General features: G+C 38.2%; 2 protein-coding genes across 2 annotated transcripts; both read right to left on the bottom strand.

The window, feature by feature from the left end:
* Positions 1-2,370: 2,370 nt before the first annotated feature.
* On the bottom strand, positions 2,371-3,105 carry LOC127104303 (uncharacterized). Its single transcript, XM_051041493.1, has one exon. The coding sequence runs from the start codon at positions 3,103-3,105 to the stop codon at positions 2,371-2,373; it is 735 nt and encodes a 244-aa protein (XP_050897450.1).
* Positions 3,106-4,864: 1,759 nt separating this feature from the next.
* On the bottom strand, positions 4,865-19,247 carry LOC127104304 (zinc finger BED domain-containing protein RICESLEEPER 2-like). The gene is made up of 4 exons (XM_051041494.1): positions 18,427-19,247; positions 5,774-6,230; positions 5,660-5,723; positions 4,865-5,022 (listed from the first exon to the last, which is right to left on the bottom strand). The coding sequence occupies exons 1-4, from the start codon at positions 19,245-19,247 to the stop codon at positions 4,865-4,867; spliced, it is 1,500 nt and encodes a 499-aa protein (XP_050897451.1).
* Positions 19,248-20,941: the final 1,694 nt, after the last annotated feature.

Consider the following 20,941-nt stretch of genomic DNA (forward strand, 5'->3'; position numbering starts at 1 on the left):
TTAATGAGAGATAGAGTAACTAAGGAATACCGTAAGGTACGGTGCCCTTAAGTGAGTTATGGAACATCGTAAGGTACGGTGTACTTGAGTAGAATACGAAATATGGTAAGATACCATGGGCTTAAGTGATTTTGGGCATATTATAAGATATGGGCCAAAATACACTTAAGTGGGCTTTTAGCTTGAAGCCCACACAAGTGGTTCTATAAATAGAACCCTTGTGCAGAAGCAAAAATTTGCGGTTGCATTCTTTTCGTTTTCACTCTCTCTCTCTCTTACTCAAAGCCTTCATTCGTACCAGCTAGCACTGAGATTGAAGGAAACCGTTCGTGTGGACTGAGTAGAGACGTTGTCATCGTTCAACGTTCGTGATCGTTTAGTGGATCTGCATCAAAGGGTTTGATCGTCACAAGAGATCTGCATCAAAGGGTTTTGACCGTCAGAAGAGATCTTCACCAAAGGTTTCAACCGTCATAAGAGGTAAATATTCTATCACTGATCATGACCATTCGTAAGGATCTCTAAAGGAGAAAATTTTAATTTCCGCTGCGCTTTGGGTCGCAATTCTCCTTCAGGCAACACCGTCCTTGCACCTATCACGCCTACCCTGCTCTGTCACTTTGACCAATCATCTTTTCTTCTTCAATAAGAAACTATTGCACGTATTCCATGTGTCGGCCGCCTTTGCATGATTCAAGATGATTTACAACTATGGTTTATATATGGGTTAGAGATACCGTAAAAAATAGGTGAAAAAAAGAAATTTGATTTGAGTAAGATGCTACAATTATGATTTGACTCAGATCCTACAATTATGATTTAGATAAAGATGATAAAATATAGATTTGGCATGTATGATTAGGATCGTGATTTGAATCATGTGATTCAATTCTAGCAATAACCAGATTCAAATAACAAAACCAAAAATAAATTCCAAAAGATAGGTTCATGCATGATTCAATTAAACCATAGTTGTGATTCAAATCAAGGTGCCTTATAGTCATATCTGACTAATTTTAAAAATTGTGCCTTTTTGTACGACTCTCTCTTGAGCCTCCAACTCAAACACTTTCGCCTCCGTGTCATGTAGTAACCAATAACCTATGTCACTGTAAAATAAAGGTGAAATGTTGTCAAATTGTGGCAATTTGGCACTATATCACATTCTAGTAACAGAACTTGAAGCAATTGATATTCTGATAAAATGCTATTTACATAAAGTATTGTTAGCATAGCAAAATTTGAATGAATCTATTTTTGTAACCTGTGGTTGACAATACTGGAGTTAACCATTATAGATCAAAGTAAATCTAATGAAAAGCAAGGCGAGTCACATTTTCAGCACCTTGCTCACTATCTGCAAATTTGGATGATTTTCACATCTTGAACCTAAAAACAACCAGTTATAAAAGAATCAATCATTTTTTACATCACTCAAGCTATATATTCTATTCAATCAAGCAAAAAAAGGAAGGTATATAGTTGATTTCAACCATCTCTTTCATTTAATGTGCTCAAAAGAATATCATAATCTTGTGCACAGATTACTCCTTTTTATTCAATGGAAGACAACAAGAGATAGAGAAAAAATCACATGACATGAGTAAAGGGACTTAAAAAACTATTTGAGAGAATGCTAACTTTGTTTTGGCTTTATCATGAGTGAATGGTGATTGGTGAGTTGATTATTTAAACTTATACTTTAAATGTTTACATAATTTAATAATTTAATAAAGATAATATAAAGTTGATGTTATAACTAATTAAACTGTATTAGAAGTATAACTCATTCAAAAGTATAAATAATTTAATAAAGATAATATAAAGTTGATGTTATAACTCTTCAAAAACCACTTTCCACCAACTAGACTTAAATCTCTTTCAATAATCAAACAATGCAAAATAGCACAAGGTAGCAACAAGGTTGGAATTGAATTTAAATCACAAGTAGCAAGAGGAGCATATTTTAGACTGAAATTTCCAAACAAAACTAGTTAGTTATTATAACATCAAATCATATACATTCATTCAAGTGCATAATAATTAAATAGGATAGGTAACTTAACTCTCAAGTAATAACATAAAAAAAGACACTCTTTCTTCTTCACAACAAAATCACCACTGGACATTCTTTCACCAATTTTCATACTCTCAACACCATCCTATTTTTAGTGCAAATAACCTGTTTATAGTTTCCCACAAACAAAATTTCAAGATTAAACCAAAAGCAAAAGATGAAAATTTAAAATAATAAGGCTAAAATAAATCTAAAACATACATATATCTTGTCATCAAGTTACATGACGGTAGAATATAACTCATTCTCTTTTTTCAACCTAAACATCTGAAAATAACAAACTGAATATCCAGTCATTCTGTTTCAACATCATTAGTCGGGAGCTCGTTCAAATCGAAGTCACGAACAACTCTTTGCCCCAATTCACGATGTGATTCTATCTCTGTTTCACCTTCACTCACTACTGTTTCATCAATACGATCATTTGATGGCAGCACATGTTGTTTCTGCATCATCTCAGTATCATTCACATTGTTTGAGAGTTTCATTCTTTTACACTCACGATAATTTGCATCAAGATTTGCAACCGATTCGCGAGACGTATCCAACAAGGGTATTGGAGCAGTAGGATTATTAGCAAGTCCATGATGAATAAGATATCTCCGGCTCCTTTTCTTGGTATTATATGATCTTGGTGGCAACAAACTTAACAAGTCAACAGCTGGTAACTCTTCTTGTTGACAAGGTTCCAATGCAGCAGGTGGATGATGAACGGTACTCTTGAAAACCCTAGTCCATGAATGTCTTTTCTGTTTGGCATCATTATTATTATGATAACTTGGAGAACAAGATAAAGAGAAAGTGATCTTGATAGTTTTGTGAGCCTTATCACCATGTATCTGTTGTTTGTTGGAGCGATGACAAGTCTTGTGACCGCCGAGTGCTTGGCCTGTGGTGAATACTTTGTCACAAAACTCACATTTGTAAACATGCCGTCGTTTCTCATCATATTCAAAAGACCATTGCTGTTTATCCTTGTTGTTGTTTCTGAGTTTATGAGATGAAGGAGATGAAGAAGATTTCGTCATGATGACGACGCAATAGCAGGGTTTCGGAGTTTGGAGAAATAAGAAACTGTTGTGCGTAAACGGTGGAGAGTGAGAGATATGAAAGAGTGAGATAGAAGCATATAAAGAAACCACAAAGAATCTCTTAAGTATTAGGGTTTTCTACTTTCTAGCTTAAAAGTATTAAGGTTAAATATACATGTTAAGTATATATGTATGACGATATAATTTAAAAAGACTGGGTAAACACAAGTCCTATATTTAAGGCTCAAATTTCAATACATATTCAAATAAATTAGATTTAATTAAAATTGTCAAAATATATTGTTAAGATTTGGTTCGTTTTTGAGTTTATTTTTTAAAATATATATTATTTTAAGAAATACATTTTTTTAAGCGGTGAATAGGGTGAACTAGTAAAGACTAAGATAGAAGAAGTATATAAAGAAAACACAAAGCGTCGCTTAATTATAGGGTTTTCTAGTCTAATAACTTTGAAATAAATCCTTGTGTTTAAGAAAAGATTTAATTAAATCTCTTTAATAAACCATTTTGAATATCACATTAAATTATATTTAAGAGAAAATCTAATTAAATCTCTTTATTAAATCATTTAAAAATATCAATTAAAAAAATATATTATTGATTTAATTTTATGTGTAAAAGTTGAGTCCTTTTAAAAAATTATTAACAATTTTTAAATGGATAAGGAGATAGGGGATCTCATTGTCTAATATGTTGAAATTCTCTCTAGTTTATTCATTAACAATTAAAACAGGGGTACTATTAAAGGTTTGGTCATAGCCAAAAATGCCCCGAGCATCTCTCATCTTTTCTTTGCTGACGACAACCTTTTATTTATTTTTAGGACAATTGAAGATGAAGTCAAGGAACTTCACAACATGAGAAGTACTAAAATTCTTTGGATCAACTTATCAATTATGACAAGTAGGGGTGTTCGTGGTTCATAAATTGAATTGAACCGAACCTTAATGGTTCAATGCAATTTTTAAAAACCACTTTAGAAAAAGTGATTAATCTGTTTAATCAATTCAATTCGGTTTAAAACCAATTCAGAACCGGTTCATAATTTTAAACCAGTTTAAAACCAATTTTTTAAAAAATTGGATTAATTTTTTCACCAAATTCCAAACTGGTTTTTTTATATATTTAAAAAAACTGTTTCTTTTTTATTTTTATAATAAAATTGAATTTAAAAATTGAATTCAAATATGGATTTTTTAAAAACTGTTTCTTTTTTGTTTTTAAAAAAATTGAATTCATATTCATCACAGCGAATGCCACAGCCGACAACTTTTTCTGCTATGCATTTATATCATATCAGAAGATTTGACTTCACATTTAAAAACACTACATAAACTTGTGATTACAAAAAGAATCAAAAATAAAAAGGTGTTATTGTATCAGTTTTAGTATATACTCCGAATTAGAAATCTTGGTACGTATTTGGATTCATAAGTCTTAATATAGAAACATTGATCTTGATATATTTAGAATTTTTCAATTAGAATTGACTTTGAATCTAATATTAATTCTAACTAAAGTAATTTGTATGTGTCAAAAGAAAAACTAAAGCAATTTGTAATTTTTGCATCCAAAAATAAATTTTACACAGACATGTTCAATTCTTTTTCACATGAATATGTCCGATGATAAATTATTTTACCTTAAACTTCAACTCAATAAAAAATATTTTTTGTATTGGTAATGAATTTGGCAAAATTATAGTGTGCCAAGTAATTTTGACAAAAGCTACCCTCTAAAATTTATTAAAAAACATCTCTGTAATTTTGCCAAATTCACCCACAAACATAAACTTAGTTTTTGGAGTAGTAATGAGGATTACGCCAAATTCACCCACAAACATAAACTTAGTTTTTGGAGTAGTAACGAGGATTAGATATTCATGTGAAAAAACTGTAATTCATCAATAATAACATAGTTTAAAAGAGAAAAATATCTAGCATCTCAACAAGAAACTACATTAATTTGCTAAATCTCAGTGACTGTCTTTAAATACTGTTTCATAAAACTCATGTAATACTATTGATCTTTATCAACCGAGGGTTCTCTTGGAAATAACAAAACTGCACCAAACCAATTTAGCCAAGGAAGTTCATGATCACCAAATGAAGCACCAAATTACAAAGAACAAAATCAGCAACAGCACGCTCGGGCGCAAGATCCTGCAGAAGAATGAAGGACTAGATTATTAAAAGAATATATCAAGTGAAAAAAATCATATGAAGATAGCACAACACTTCTTCATTTCCTTTTGTTCTTGCTTTGTTTTGTCTAGTTAAAGATGCAGGGATCTAGAATCTAGCTTCTCTAAAGTGAGTCAAGTGAAAGAGCAATGGTTGTTATTTAAAAAAAACATATGATTTGTTATGATATACTCACAATATCCGCTTTTAATTTGTTAATAATCAATGGTTGATAATGCACACTTTACACTTTAAAGTGAGTTTCTCACTTCAAAGGAGCAGGATCCATGGATGTAAGTGTAAAATTGGTTGGGGAGACTAGGAAACTAATGGTCAGTATATCTTACCCTCAATCATCAACAACTGACACAAAGGATGAGCAACTTCCCGCATCTGGCGCAGAATATAGTTCTGCAAAGAAAAGAATGAAAATTTAACATGTAACAATAAAGTAATAAGACACTAGTTTTTATATCTTTTGACATCTTACAATCCTCAATTCGATCAATATTATCGAGATCCTCACTACTAAGGAAAGATGGAACTACTCCTTTGAGCCAATCTTCAGTACACATAAGTGCTTCCACACTAGCCGATGTTAAAGAACAACGATATGCATCAAGGATTCTTCCTCCGGTACTGAAAGCTGATTCAAAGGCTACACTGGATATCGGTATGGCTAAAACCTCTCTTGCAATGCTTGCAAGTATTGGATATCGGCTTGAATTCACCTTCCACCACTCTAGCACATCAAAATTTGGAGGACGATTTTCTACTTCTTCTTGAATATACTTCTGTAATTCTATCTCTGATGTGCTGCACTCATCTGATTGGTAGAATTCAACACAATGGTACGGATCATTAACTGCATTAAAACCACCTGATAGATTAACTGAACTACCTAGACGAGACACTGCCCTACCAGAGTATTCATCAAAAATAGACTTCAAATATGTGTAGCACCTCAAATTTGCACCCTACCTTTTGTACATACATTCTCATATTAGGTCATAGCATTAACATAGTCCACTGCATAACATTGCATTGTCCCTTTGCTCAAGTGCAGGCCCATCAGACAAGATCAGGTCAAACTGGTCAGGAGATCAGTCAGTCAAGCAAGCAAGTGCAATTTTCATTGAGCCAAAGCCCTAGGGTTGGTTCAACATGTTCACATGACCTGGGGGTCCTTTTGAAGTGTTTTGGTCAAGGTTTGATTGCTCAGAAGTCATCAGTTATGGTTCAGTCAACCAAAACCCTAGCAAATTCAACTGTGGTCAACTGTGCATTTAATCAGTGATTTGATGGTGGGAATTGGTTTGAGAGGTCTCATTCATGTCCATATAAGCCTCATATAACATGTCAAACATCCACATTGAAGAATTTGAAGTCAAACAAGAAATTTCCAAAAATAGAAAGTTGACCTGTAATTGGAATTTGCCAAAAATGGAAAGTCTTGCTCCTCAAAATTACTTCATCATACAAGCTTCAAATGAATTTTTGCCCAACATGAAAGTTGAATATCTTGCTCTCACCTTTCTAAAAAGTCAAATAACACTCATTTATCATTTATGGTTGGCAAGTTATGATCAAATCATTCTCAAGATTTTTTGAACTTCAAAGTGGCATATCTTCCAAACCATTTGGCCAATTTGGGTGGGGTTTTTTGCTACAAGTCATATTTGATGTGCTCTATCCAAATCTTTCATCACAATTCACCAAAAACCTACCAATCAAAATGGCCTTTTTTTCAAGTGACTTGAATTAAAAAAGAGTGAGGTAAAAAAATGAGTTTTCAAATTAAGCCTTTCCAATGCTTTGTACCAATTGCTAAAGCTCAAAAATCATGTTTGGGGTATGTTTGAAGCCCAAATTCGTGCATATGCATGCACCCCATACAACTTGTGTTGGTTTTTAGCAAATTGGTAAAAAACACTTCAATTAAGTCAATTCCACTGACCATTACACTAACCACACTTAAGCTTCATTAAACAGACTACATATATTTCTTTTTCTGCTGAAAAGCCCTAGCACACTTTGCCACACCAGATCAAAAATCTCATTCTCTCAAAAATTCTCATTTTCTACACTTGAACTTTTCTGAAAAATTCTCAAGGGAACTCGTGCCCTGTTGGTTGCTTCTTCACCTACCATCATTGTTGGAGCATTTGGAAGCATCATTCCACAACTGCAGCACCATTTGCCAGCACTGTTTTATTGAGCTTCATCCATGGAAGATCTGGATTGGAGCTGTTCCAAAGGTTGCTGAGCTAAGATTCATCATCCATTCACCAGTACAAACCTTCATGTGCATCTGTTTCTACTAATCCAGGCCAAAGAACCACAAATCGACACAGCTCTTCAAAATTTGGTAAGAACTCGAACCTCACCATTTTCAAAATTATGATATGCTTTAGGAAGGTCCTTCCATGCTGAGTTCATTGGTGTTTGTAGTTTGAGAAATGGTTGAGTATTTTGAGAGTTATGTTGTCATGAAGTTTGACATTCCAATATGTTTTTGCTTGGTTCATACTGTTTAGCTCGATTTAATGGAAAATAGGGTTAAATTATGTTTGTCCATGATGAGACGGTTTGATTGGTATGCTTGCTTCCCATTTCTGGGAATTTTGTTCTTCATGATGAAGAACACGTACTGTTGCATTAAAACCCTAGGAAGATGAAGCCCAGATCGTGTTTAATCTTGAAACCGAGCCATGCATGCATTTTCCAAGTTTCTGGGCCATATGACCATTAAGCGTGTGACACGCTTCTATCCGCAACGCAGCGTTTCATTAACATGAACGCTTATTTACAGAAATGCCACTCCCGTTCTATTATTTTAATTAAATCATTTTTCATTTCAATTTTTATTTCATCTTGACATGGTATCTTTAAAAAAATCATAAGTTGCTCAATTTTTATCCAAATTTCATGGGATTTATTGTGGATTGATCCTCTTGACCTCTAGTTTTTTATGATATTTTTTCCAGATTTTTTGCACGTATGAATTTTAAAAGGTGCTAGGGTTTGTTCATGTTGTCCATTTTGTGCATGTCTCACCAAATTGATTGTGAAATGATGATACATTATCCAATGCTTCCCAAATTTTTTGTGCTCAAACTAGACATGTTTATGGTGATTTTGGTGTAGAGTTTGTGAATTTATCATTGCTGGTTGTGGAGTTATGATTTTTTGAATAGGGGTGTGACAATTTGTGTCACACCATTGATGTCCAACTTCATGATTTTAATTACCTTACCTAATGAACTCAAAATGGTCTGATTTTTTGCATGAACATGCTTATGGATGTTGAAAATGTGTGTGAATTTTTTTGGAATTTTGGAATGCATTTTCTATTTGATTGATAATTTCTCCCCTGTTTGACCAAAATGTTGACTTTTTGTGACACATGTTCTCATTTGATTTGTGAAATCCTCATGCTTAAATGGATGGACTTGAAACTTGACATGTGATTTGTAGACATCTTAAGGTTTATCATGGTTTTAGTCCCATTCATTTCTCATATGTTGTCACTGATTTATGATTTATTGAAGTTGGTGCATGTTTGGTTGACTTCTTTGAGCTTGTTTGAACTTGCTTTGACTTTCTGATTTTCATTGACCAACTTCCCTTTATCCAAATGAGCTGAAATTTGGTATGCTTATCATGTTATGGATGATGTTTGATCATGAATTATTTGAGAATTTTTTGAAATGTTTATGATTGGTTTTGAGTTGAATCATTCTGTTGACTTCTTTGAGCTTCTATATGCCATGCTTTGACCTAATTTGCTCATGAAATGATGATGATGAATGATATGATCATGGAACCACTTGGGTTTGCTTCTTGATTGTTTGAACTTGATTTTGGACACTTGTCACTTGCTGTTTTGACTTTCTTATCTCTTTTTGACCCTAGGCTTGTCCTAGTGGTCATGTGGCTCATGTTTAAGTTTGTTGTTTCAGGTCAGGAAACAAATACCCAAAGAGATCAATACAAATTGATCGAGCTTGATTGATTATCATGACTAACTTTTTTGTTTTGTAGGTTGCTTGGTTCACATGCTTTGAGCTTTGTGCATAGCACATTTAACTGATTGTGTTGACTGTTGATCTCTATCTCATTTTGATTTAACTTTGAATTGTATACTGATGTTGTCTGACTGGTTTCAGGTACCTTTAGTTGCTTATAGTTCTTTGAGAACTTTGCTTTCCTTTGCTTAATAGCAATTTGCATTGAGGTATAACTTCTTATCTTCATGTAGTCTGGAAGACCTGACCTGTTACTTGGCCAGGCAACTGTCTGAAGTCCTCCTTAAGAGGCACTGTGTTGATGCATTGCAGATGCAAACCCAAGATCTTGTACAATTGTACAGTTGAGTCAGTATCAAATGTGTAGAAGGGTTCCCACTTTCTGAACCCACACATTCTTGTCTTAAGCTCTCCCAGGCCAGGGATAAGAGCTGTGAAGTCTTATCTTCACTCACCTTTCATCTGCTTCACCTTAGCCCCTCAATGGCAAGGTTAAGAGCTAACACTACCCAGTTCCAGTGGTTTGTTTGTCGAGGTTGACATGACCCCTCGACTAAAACCTAACCTTGATTGAGCCCATTGCTTGCATATAGTGTGTGCTACTTGTGCTTGTGTGTTTGCTTTAGCTTGCTTCCTGTGCAAGTTAGGTTTAGTTTAGCTTGCTTCCTGTGCAAGTTAAGTTTGGTGTGGCTTGCTTCCTGTGCAAGTCATGTTTAGGATAGGCTTGCTTCCTGTGCAAGTTAGCTAGAAACCTTAACTTAGGGATGATTTTGCATGATAACATCTAGGCTCGAGTCGTAGTCTCCCTAGTTGTGTCTCCCTTTGTTATCTGGTTAGGCTAGTCCTGTGTCCCTCCGTAGGGAAACTACGTCGCCCTGATCCTCATACCAGATGAGGTACGTAGGTAGGAGATTGAGCTGATCTCTCCGGGCGCCTTTTCTTTTCTTTTTAACCTTTGTGTCTCCACACTCTTTGTGTGTGTTCGGTTCGGATGCTGATGTAAGTCCAGTGATTGGCATTCGGGCTCCACGTTTACTCTTTGTGTGTGTTCGGTTCGGATGCTGATGTAAGTCCAGTGATTGGCATTCGGGCTCCACGTTTACTCTTTGTGTGTGTTTGGTTCGGATGCTGATGTAAGCCCAGTGATTGGCATTCGGGCTCCACGTTTGCCTTTGCCTGTGTTTGTCTGGTGCGTCTTAGCCGAGCTACGGATGCTCTGATTCTCCTTCGTCCAAGGAGATACGTATGCATAGGATGCGACATCCTAGCGAGCATGTGTCGTTCCCCCAGTCCGAACTACTTAGACTCTGATGTCTATGTCTGATAGACTAAGTAGGCCCAGGATGCGATATCCTGCCGAGTCAGTCTGGTCTGTTTTCTTGTGTCTCTTTCAGCCTGTGTAGATGTTTATTTGAGCAGTGTTTCAGCAACCATTTCCCTTCCTATAGTGCGTGGATCCCGTCGAGTACGACGGATGCGTAGGGGTGCTAATACCTTCCCTTCGCATAACCGACTCCCGATCCCATTCTCTTTGGTCGCGAGACCATGTTCTTTCCAGGTTTACTCTAAGCGTTTCCTTTCCCTCTTTTGGGATAAATAACGCACGGTGGCGGCTCTGTTGTTCTTGTTTTCCCGCCGGTTTTTCGCGTAATGCGACAGCTGGCGACTCTGCTGGGGATTTAGAGAAGTTGACCTATGCTGGTCCATTTTCCCTAAGCGAGTCTCTCCTAGCGTTCTCTAGGTTAGGGTTTTGGTTGCTTTGTGCTGTTATCTATTGCATTCATTTGTATATATGTGCATTTACCGTTTGCATTTATTGTTTGCATTAATGTTTGCATTCATTCATATTCATCTGCTGGTTGTGCTGTGTTCTCTTTGTTTGGGGTGGGAGTTACTCGAGGTAAAAGGCCTAATACCCAGGCTATGAGTGCAATCTAGGATACTTAGGAATAGAGTGATTCATGGGAAGCGGGTGGTATTGCGCCACTTAGCAGAACCTTGATATCACGAGCAGTTCAGACCCTGGTGGGATATTATTGTTGCATACTTCGGGTGTGTATATGATGATATTCTGCGAAAGGTTATTTATGCTGTGTTTCTTTCGACCTTACCCTGGCCTAGACGACACCCGTGAGTGGGGAGGGTTTGATCATTTTAACAAGTACTGATGGTGACCGGTTGGTGACTAGATGGTGACTCAGTTCTCCAGATATGGGTTCGGATGCCAGTTGATCAGATTGAATTTGGGTTTCAGATGAATTGTGACTCCGAGTTCAAGCCAAAGCTCCGATCCGGTGTTCTGAGACGCACAGCCTGCCAGTCTTGGCTCCATCATTTGCATCATAGCATGTTTATTTTCCCAAAAAAATAATAATGCATGAAAAAAGTTAACTCGCATACGCATATCCTCTTCAGGATCATTCATGATAAAATAGCATCCGCATCATACGCATATCATGCACATGTGATCCTTGCATTACAGACATGTTTGGGGACAAGACTTCTCATTCTGGTTCCTGTGTCAGGCAGGGTAGCTGATCAGAGACCGCACCGGTATTGTACCAGACTCAACCATCAAAAAAGCATGGATCAAGTTCAGACCGAGTTGGCTGAGATGAGGGCGAACATGGCCCAGTTCATGACTATGATGCAAGGGGTTGCGCAGGGTCAGGAAGAGCTCCGAGCCCTGGTTCAGAGACAAGAGACTGTACTTTAGACTTCCAACCGTGCTTCGCCTGTTGCTGCACCCGCTCATGAGACTATCAATGTTGCTGCTCCCACTAACGACTACGCTGTCGGGGATGAATTGAGAGGAATAAGAATCAATGGACAGCCTCTTGCTGCAGAGGCCAATGTCAGAGCTACCCGGGCTCCGATTCGTCATCCAGCTCCGATTGTCGACCGACAAGAGGACATGTTCACGTTGCTGAGTGAGGATGATGAAGTGGCCAGAGTTGAGGATAGGGATCGTAAGGTTGATGCCCTTGCTGAGAAAGTCAGAGCTATGGAATGTTAAAACTCCCTCGGATTTGATGTTACAAATATGGGGCTGGTAGAGGATTTGAGAATCCCGTACAAGTTCAAAGCACCCTCATTCGAAAAGTACAACGGTACCTCCTGTCCTCGCACCCATGTGCAGGCTTACTATAGAAAGATCTCAGCATATACTGATGATGAAAAGATGTGGATGTACTTTTTCCAAGACAGTTTGTCTGGAGCGTCTTTGGACTGGTACATGGATCTGAAGAAAGAATCAGTCAGAAGCTGGAAAGATCTGGGTGAAGCCTTTCTGAGGCAGTACAAGCACAACATGGACATGGCGCCGAGCCGAACTCAACTGCAGAGTTTGTGTCCGAAATCCAAGGAAAGCTTCAAAGAGTACGCCCAGAGGTGGCGTGAGCTAGCCGCTAGAGTGCAACCTCCTATGCTGGAGAGAGAGCTGACTGACATGTTCATTGGAACCTTGCAAGGTGTGTTCATGGACCGCATGGGAAGTTGCCCGTTCAGTAGCTTTTCTGATGTTGTTGTCTGTGGGGAAAGGACTGAGAGCCTTATCAAAGCAGGAAAGATTCAAGATCCTGGCTTTTCAAACTCTTCAAGTTCTAAGAAGCCATTCTCTGGGGCACCCAAAAGGGGAGAGAATGAAATAAATGTTGTGCACCGTCGAAGGAGTGCGAACAGAGGATTATATCGTCAGGTCGCTGCTGTGACTATCCCAGCAACTCAAACTCCACAGCAACAGAGAAGACCAACTCAGCAGTATCAACATCAGCAGCATCGTCCTCAACAGCAGGCTTACCAGCCTCCCTATGATAATCAAGCCAATACGGGTAAGGAGAGGAAGAGGATCATTTTTGACCCGATCCCTATGTCGTACTCAGAATTGTATCCCTCTTTGATAGAACGGAACTTGATTACTCCCAGAGACCCGCCGGCTATACCCGTCAACCCTCGGTGGTGGTATAGGCCTGAGCAGCATTGTGTGTATCATTCAGGTGCTCCTGGTCATGACGTGGATAGTTGCTTTCAGTTGAAGATGAAGGTTCAAGACCTCGTGAGGTCAGGTATTCTGAACTTTGAAGACTTGGGTCCCCGTGATAATCAAGCTTGAAGATAACAAGTCCTGGGTTGGCGCCGACTTTTCTTCAGAAGGGTTGTTCAGAAAACAGAAGCTGCTGATGCAAGAGATACTGACAGTTGTCATCCCCGGGGGGATCTATCACAATTGGGTCACTGTGGGCTTTCCTACCGTTGTTCATAAGTCAGAGTAATAATCACTTTGTTTAAAAACCCTTCTCCCATGCCAAAAGGAGAAGTGATGACATTGTTGGCAACATTTTGTGCAATGATATTTTCATTCAAATAAATTCATGTTAAACATTTGTTTGTCCATTTGTTTTCCCTTTTCGCTTTTTGCATGAAATTGGTGATCACAAAAAACCCTAAAAACAAGAATAAAAGCAATCTTTTCATCTGCATAACGATTGTCTTGTTTGATTTTCAAAGTGCTTTTTATACTCAAAATCATTATGCAGGTTGATTCGCAAACCCATTGAACATAGTGATCAGACGTCATCTCCCAATTTTGAATTTCCTGTATTCGAAGCGGAAGAAGATGATGTTGAAGGAATTCCTGACGAGATTTCCCGACTTCTTGAGCAAGAAAAGAAGATCATTCGGCTGCATCTCGAGAATCAGCAGAACAACCAACTGGGGCATTATCAAAAAAAAAAGAGAAGAAAAAAAAGAGAAAAAAAAGAGAAAGAGGAGGGTGCAAAATATAAAAAAAATCAAAATCAAAAGAGATTCAAATCAAAGGAATAAAAAAGAAAAAGAAAGAAAGAAACAAAAGAAAAAAGCACCCTCGACGTCCCAAGCTGACTGATGCTGAATGGATTCAGAGTCACTACGACTAGGTGAATCCAATCGAAAGGAAGAGATCAACTGCCAGGTGTCATGGTCAGTCATATCAGCAGAGAGTGAAAAAGCATTCGAGAAGAAGGTCAAGCCTCGTGTGTTCCGAGAAGGTGACCTTGTGCTCGAGAAAGTCTTGTCTTTCGTGCCCGATTCCAGGGACAAGTGAACCCCCAATCTATGAATGTCCATATGTTGTCAAGAGAGCCTTTTCAGGAAATGTTTTGACACTTATAACAATGGATGGAGAAGTTCACTCGTCCTGTGAATTCCGATGCAGTCAAGAAATACTTCGCCTAAAAGAAAAAAAGCAGAATAGCTCGCTAAGTCGAACACCCCAAAGGGCGACTTAGGCAAAAAGGAGCGTCTCGGTGGATTGAAAACCCGAAAGGGCGATCCAGGCAAAAGTTAGAGACATTAAAAAAGAATTTGCATCCCGCTGGATTGATCACCTCACACTGGAGCAATTTAGGCGAAAATTAGGGATTTGGCAAGTAACTGCATCCTGACAAGACTGTGTTCTACATCTGTCATCCGCCAGGGATTCTCGATTCGTCATCGACTGAAGCTTCGGATACATCGAAAATTCGGAATGGTAGAGTAAAGGTCATTATGTTCAATGTAGCCTTCTCCAATATATATCACTGATTTCAAACTTGTACAGATCTATGGAGTCCTGCCCTTTGCAGACTACCATTCCATCACATCAATTTGAGCTTTTATCCAATTATTTGCACTCTTATTTGTTTCAACTCAACAAATGTTTTGCATGTTTTTTTAATTGATAAAGTATCATTGTTTTCAAAATAAACAAATTTTTCAAAAATTGTTCTTAAACAAAGTGAACATTCACGATTATGGAAGGATACTTAGGAGATCCGCAGTGCTCTCCCGAGGGTGGTATGATTACCAACAGGTAAGACATTTGTTCGTATTTCGAGCATAACTTTATCTTTCTCCTGTCGAACCTCTTTTGGTTTCTCCTCAGCAAGGTTGCTCAGTGCAGTGTTGGTTGAAGTTGTTTATCTTCATGTTCCCGGCAGTATAACATTCTTCCTCCAAGTCCCTGTTAGCCCTACTGTGGGGCATCTCCAGTATAGGTTTGTTTGAGCCCTACCGTGGGGCATTCCCAGCAAGGTTGCTTTTGAAATATTTTGTGGGGCAGTTCCCCAAGCAGAGTGTTTACTGAAGACGTTAGCGTTCGTCTCTCCAGCAGAGCGGTCTTCTCCTCTCCCCGCAGGATGGTGTTGTTCCCTGATATCCCGGTTTCCAGCAGATCGCGTTTGCTCTCTGGTGCTTTTGGCCTTCCCTATGGAAGAAGAGTAGTACCGGGTGGTTGATTCCTGGGCCTGTGTGCTTACATGTCTGTTTGTCAGCATTCATCATACATTCATCATGCATAATGCATACATGCATAATCATAGCATTCGGATACTCATGATGCAGCTGTTGCCGTGTATCTGTTGATGGTTGTCTCCTGCTATTTGTTGATACAGATCCCTCTAGTAGATCCTCTCTAGCAGATATGGGTGTGTCTGATCTCTCCATGTAGAGCCAATCCCTTAAGCAGAAAGTGTCTATCCTTTCCTGTCATTTCCCCACTGAGATACATCCTCGTGGATGACGGTTGTTTCCATTCCCTCCCTACATATAACGGGATGGGTTTTCCCTATTGAGTTCTTTCCTCATTAGGATGAGTCTTGATTCAGTTTGCCTTTTTGGATCGATCCTAAACTGGCTTCCTTGTAACTGTCTCTTGTGCCTCCATGGGGCATAAATGAATAGTGACTCACTAACCGGCACTCATTCATCTTATCCTCAGCAGATTGTGTTGGCCTCTGCCTACAAACCAGCAGTTGTAAGTCCTATCTTGGTGGTCTTCTACCTACTAACCGGTAGATGTGAATCCTCTGCTCTCCCTGTTGTGGAGTCGACCCTTGTGCTCATCCTAGTGATGACGGTTACCTTTCCGTGGTTTTCACCCTACAAACCGGTAGATGTAATCCCCTCTTTGCAGTTATCAGTGCCCAGTCTTCGGTATTGATATTCTTTTCCCCTCTGGATACTTGCCTTGATCAAGCAGTATTGTCCCCAGTGGGTCTTCCCCTTCCTTTTCGATACTTGCTCCGAGTAAGCAATTTTATCCTCTTTTGATTGGTCATCTTTGCATACCTAGTCTTGGTACCCCGATGCCTTTCTTGTCGGTCGATCTATCCATCTAACAACCTCCAACCCGGTTATGGATAATCTTCCTTGCGAGTGTATTATCTACGTTCTGACGGCTATAGATAATATGTCTCATGCACTCTCTGGTCAGTCTTTTGATTGTTTTCTCCAGCAGAGTAAGATTCGTATTCCTTTGTTCGGAATCGGATGTCCATCCTTTAACAAGTTTGCTTTCGCTCTCTTCAGGATGATGTCGGTCGATCTATCCATCTAACAACCTCCAACCCGGTTATGGATAATCTTCCTTGCGAGTGTATTATCTACGTTCTGACGGCTATAGATAATATGTCTCATGCACTCTCTGGTCAGTCTTTTGATTGTTTTCTCCAGCAGAGTAAGATTCGTATTCCTTTGTTCGGAATCGGATGTCCATCCTTTAACAAGTTTGCTTTCGCTCTCTTCAGGATGATGTCGGTCGTTTATCCATTTAACAACCAACCCGATTATGGATAATCTTCCTTGCGAGTGTATTATCTACGTTCTGACGGCTATAGATAATATGTCTCATGCACTCTCTGGTCAGTCTTTTGATTGTTTTCTCCAGCAGAGTACGATTCGTATTCCTTTGTTCGGAATCGAATGCCCATCCTTTAACAAGTTTGCTTTCGCTCTCTTCAGGATGATGTCGGTCGATCTATCCATCTAACAACCTCCAACCCGGTTATGGATAATCTTCCATGCGAGTATATTATCTACGTTTTGACGGCTATAGATAATATATCTCATGCGCTCTTGGGTCGAAGTCGTCCTCCCCAGTTGAGTAAGATTCGTATTCCTTTGTTCGGAATCGAATGCCCATCCTTTAACAAGTTTGCTTTCGCTCTCTTCAGGATGATGTCGGTCGATCTATCCATCTAACAACCTCCAACCCGGTTATGGATAATCTTCCATGCGAGTATATTATCTACGTTTTGACGGCTATAGATAATATATCTCATGCGCTCTTGGGTCGAAGTCGTCCTCCCCAGTTGAGTAAGATTTGTATTCCTTTGTTCGGAATTGAATGTCCATCCTTTAACAAGTTTGCCTTTGCTCTCTTCAGGATGATGAGTGTTTTGGAACACAAACCAATTCACGCTTTGGTCGGTCACCCGTTTCATACCTACAACTCGGTATTCTTGGTGTTCCTTCCTGTCTGCTCGCTGTCGTGACCTTGATCCCCAGTGAGATCCCCCTGCAAGTGTGTAGCCTTGCCTTGACACATGTAGATGTCGGTATCCTGTCAGCACCCGCGTGTGTTGTTTCTTTGGTGTCGGTAAACACCATCTTTCGGTGATTTCCCAGTCATGAGTAAGTGTCTGGTCTTCTTTGGTGTCGGTAAACACCATCTTTCGGTGATTTCCCAGTCATGCGTAAGTGTCTGGTCTTCTTTTGATGTCTGTAAACATCATCTTTTGATGTTCGTAACGTCGTCCTCCTTCCCGAGTGAAGTATCCTCCTCTCCGTTGGTTCCGGTAAACGTTGAGTTTTTCCCATTTCGTCCGTTGACGTATGGTTGTATCTCCTCCAGTCATTCATTAATGTCTGGTTACCTCTCCGTTGGTCTTGGTAAACGCTGAGTTTTTTCCCATTTCGTCCGTTGACGTATGGTTGTATCTCTTCCAGTCATTCATTAATGTCTAGTTACCTCTCCGTTGGTCTCGGTAAACGTTGAGTTTTTCCTAGTTGTCCGTTGGCATCTAGTTGTGATTTCTATTCCCATTCATCGTCGCTGTGATGTCTGGATGTGGTCGTATCCTCTGAAAAAAAAAAAAAAAAAAAAAAAACCAAAAATTACCCAGTAATAAATATCAAACCCCAGTGGACGTTTCCATTGGTGGATCCCTGTATTGTGCAAATTCTACGGTTCTTGGTATTCAATCCCTGTTTACCCTGAAAGTCTGACAGCCGTCGCTCTCATCCATTCGGGTTCCCAGCTGATTGAATAGGGGCAATATGAACCCAACTTGGTTTTCAAATATTCTGCATCACTAGTATCATAAATCCTAGCTGCCATCCATACCACAAGCTTCAATTTACATCTAGGGTCTAATACCATTGCAATCAATAACAACATGTTAAGGTGGTCAGGTTTTCCCCAATATTTATTGTACTTTGCCTTCATCTTTATAGCCATTGACCTTACCTTTTGATCTTCCGAATTACACATGTTCAGAATGCTTCTTCCAACACCAAAAACCTCAAGCATATACATGTTGCTTGTCACATAAGAAGATCTTGAAATACGCTTTGTAGCTTCATGAAATATCTGTAGAAATGGAAGGATTAACTCAACATGCTCCCAATCTTCCGGTCTAGGCACTCCTTTGTCCTTACTCATTTCATTAAAATATTTCCGATCTCTGAATTCTAACTCTGTAAAGGTCTTATTATGTTTTAATGCACCCTTTAACATTAGATATGTTGAGTTCCACCAAGTCTCACAATCTCTCCCAACATAACCTTTATATCCAATTGTTTCATGATCAATACATTTCTTAAATCTCTGAAACCTCGAAGGAGTACGCCTCACATACCTCACCGCTGCACGAATTCTTACAATAGAATCATCAACTTCTTTCATCTCATCCTTTACAATAAGGTTTAATATGAGGGCACAACAACGTGTATGAAGATATTCTCCATTCAAAACTATGCCATTCTGAGAGTGAAGCCATCTTTTGAGATGTTGAATTCCAACGTCATTTGAAGATGCATTGTCCACGGTAACACTAAGCACACAATTTAGTTCCCAACCATTTAAGCACTTCTTAACTGTTTTGGCCATAATCTCTCCTGTGTAGTTTGTTTCTTGAGTAAAATTCAAAATATTTTTTGTAGCTTCCAATTGTTATCAATGTAATGCCCTGTGAGACACATGTAATTAGAGTCTTGGGTAGATGTCCATGTGTCTGTAGTGATACAAACTCGGCGAGAATTTTGTGACAAAATAGTCTTCGTCTTCGCTTTCTCCACGTCCCAATTCTTCAAAATATCACGTGCTAGTGTATTGCATGATGGGAACTTAAATTTTGGTTGTAAGCCATAAATAAACCTATGTAAATATGGATGCTCTACCTTTTGAAACGGAAGTTCCATGGCTACAAACATTTTTGTCAAGTCCATTCGGCTAACTTCTTGGTCAAATTTGGGAGCCGAAGGAGATGAGTTAACAATCGCTTCCCTATTTTCCATTGAGCTTGAAGATGGTTCATGCATCGTCACATTCACCACATTATCTGGATTATCACTACATCTTCTCAAATGAGCTAGCATAGCGCTTGTTCCACCATTATACTTGATTAAGGAGCCACAATGCTTGCATTTTGCTGACTTTGACATTTCTGTGTTCGACGGCATCGGTGTAAAATGATTCCATGATTCTGACCGATTTTTACGCTTTTGAGGCAACAAACCAGCATTATTAGAAACTGGAGGTGTAGAACCAATATGTTCTTCTGTCTCAAAGTCCATAACACTGTCATGACCATCCATATCGAAGTTGCTAGAATTTTGCTGAAAAGTTTTAAGCATCCATCCGATCTATAAGGAGAAGCTAGCTGCAAAAGCCATAAGATAAATTGTTATTCACTTATATTCTTACAATAATCTTCTTTTGTTATGTAAATTAGAAGCAATTTTGTTTATAATTATTATAACCACAGGTTGTTCATTATTACAAAAACACTGAATAAAGAATATTAATTGCGTTATTAAACAGTTTCCAATATTGGCTTTTTGTGCAGTATTCGACAGTGTTTTAAATCCTTGATTCTCGGTAGCCCCTAAAGTATATTAATTGTCAAGTTCCTTAAGTATATAAAAATTTTAATTCAGTTCCTAAAGCGTATACATTTTTTAATTCAGTTCTTAACATATTAACTGCATAGGCTAAACCGATAGATTTTATCTATACATTAGACTTTATCGTATAGAGGTTGAGTTTATGGTTGATTAATATTAGTTGGTTTATTCATTTTAGTTCCCTATCTTGTATTAAGACTTAATTTAAGTTCAAAAATTGAATTGAATTGTAGGAGGATTACAAGATTATGAAGTTTCAGGATTTATCATTCTAACTCTACATAATTTAAAATAAAAATAAATTCTCAGAAGGATTAAGACTAGCATATATACAAACAATGATTTAAGACTTACAACCCTGCTATATTCTGGTAAAATATTGTGTGTGCTGGTTAGGAATGGTTTTCCAATCTAAGACTAGCATATATCCAATCAATTGAGACTTACAACCATGATATATTTTGATTAAATATTGTGTACTGGTTAGGATTGGTTTTGCAATTATGTATGACTATCGCATCTTCAGGATTAGGGAAGTTTCAGGAGAACATAGATTAAAAAAATCCTATCAAGACTAAAATTACTGGAACCGAACCATCATTTTCAGGAGAACACATATCAACCAGTAGATTAAAATTCAAATAAAATCCTATCAAGACTAAAAGCAATTTTCATATA

This window comes from Lathyrus oleraceus, chromosome 7 (assembly GCF_024323335.1).
Source record: "Lathyrus oleraceus cultivar Zhongwan6 chromosome 7, CAAS_Psat_ZW6_1.0, whole genome shotgun sequence".
Classification (NCBI taxonomy): Eukaryota; Viridiplantae; Streptophyta; class Magnoliopsida; order Fabales; family Fabaceae; genus Lathyrus; species Lathyrus oleraceus.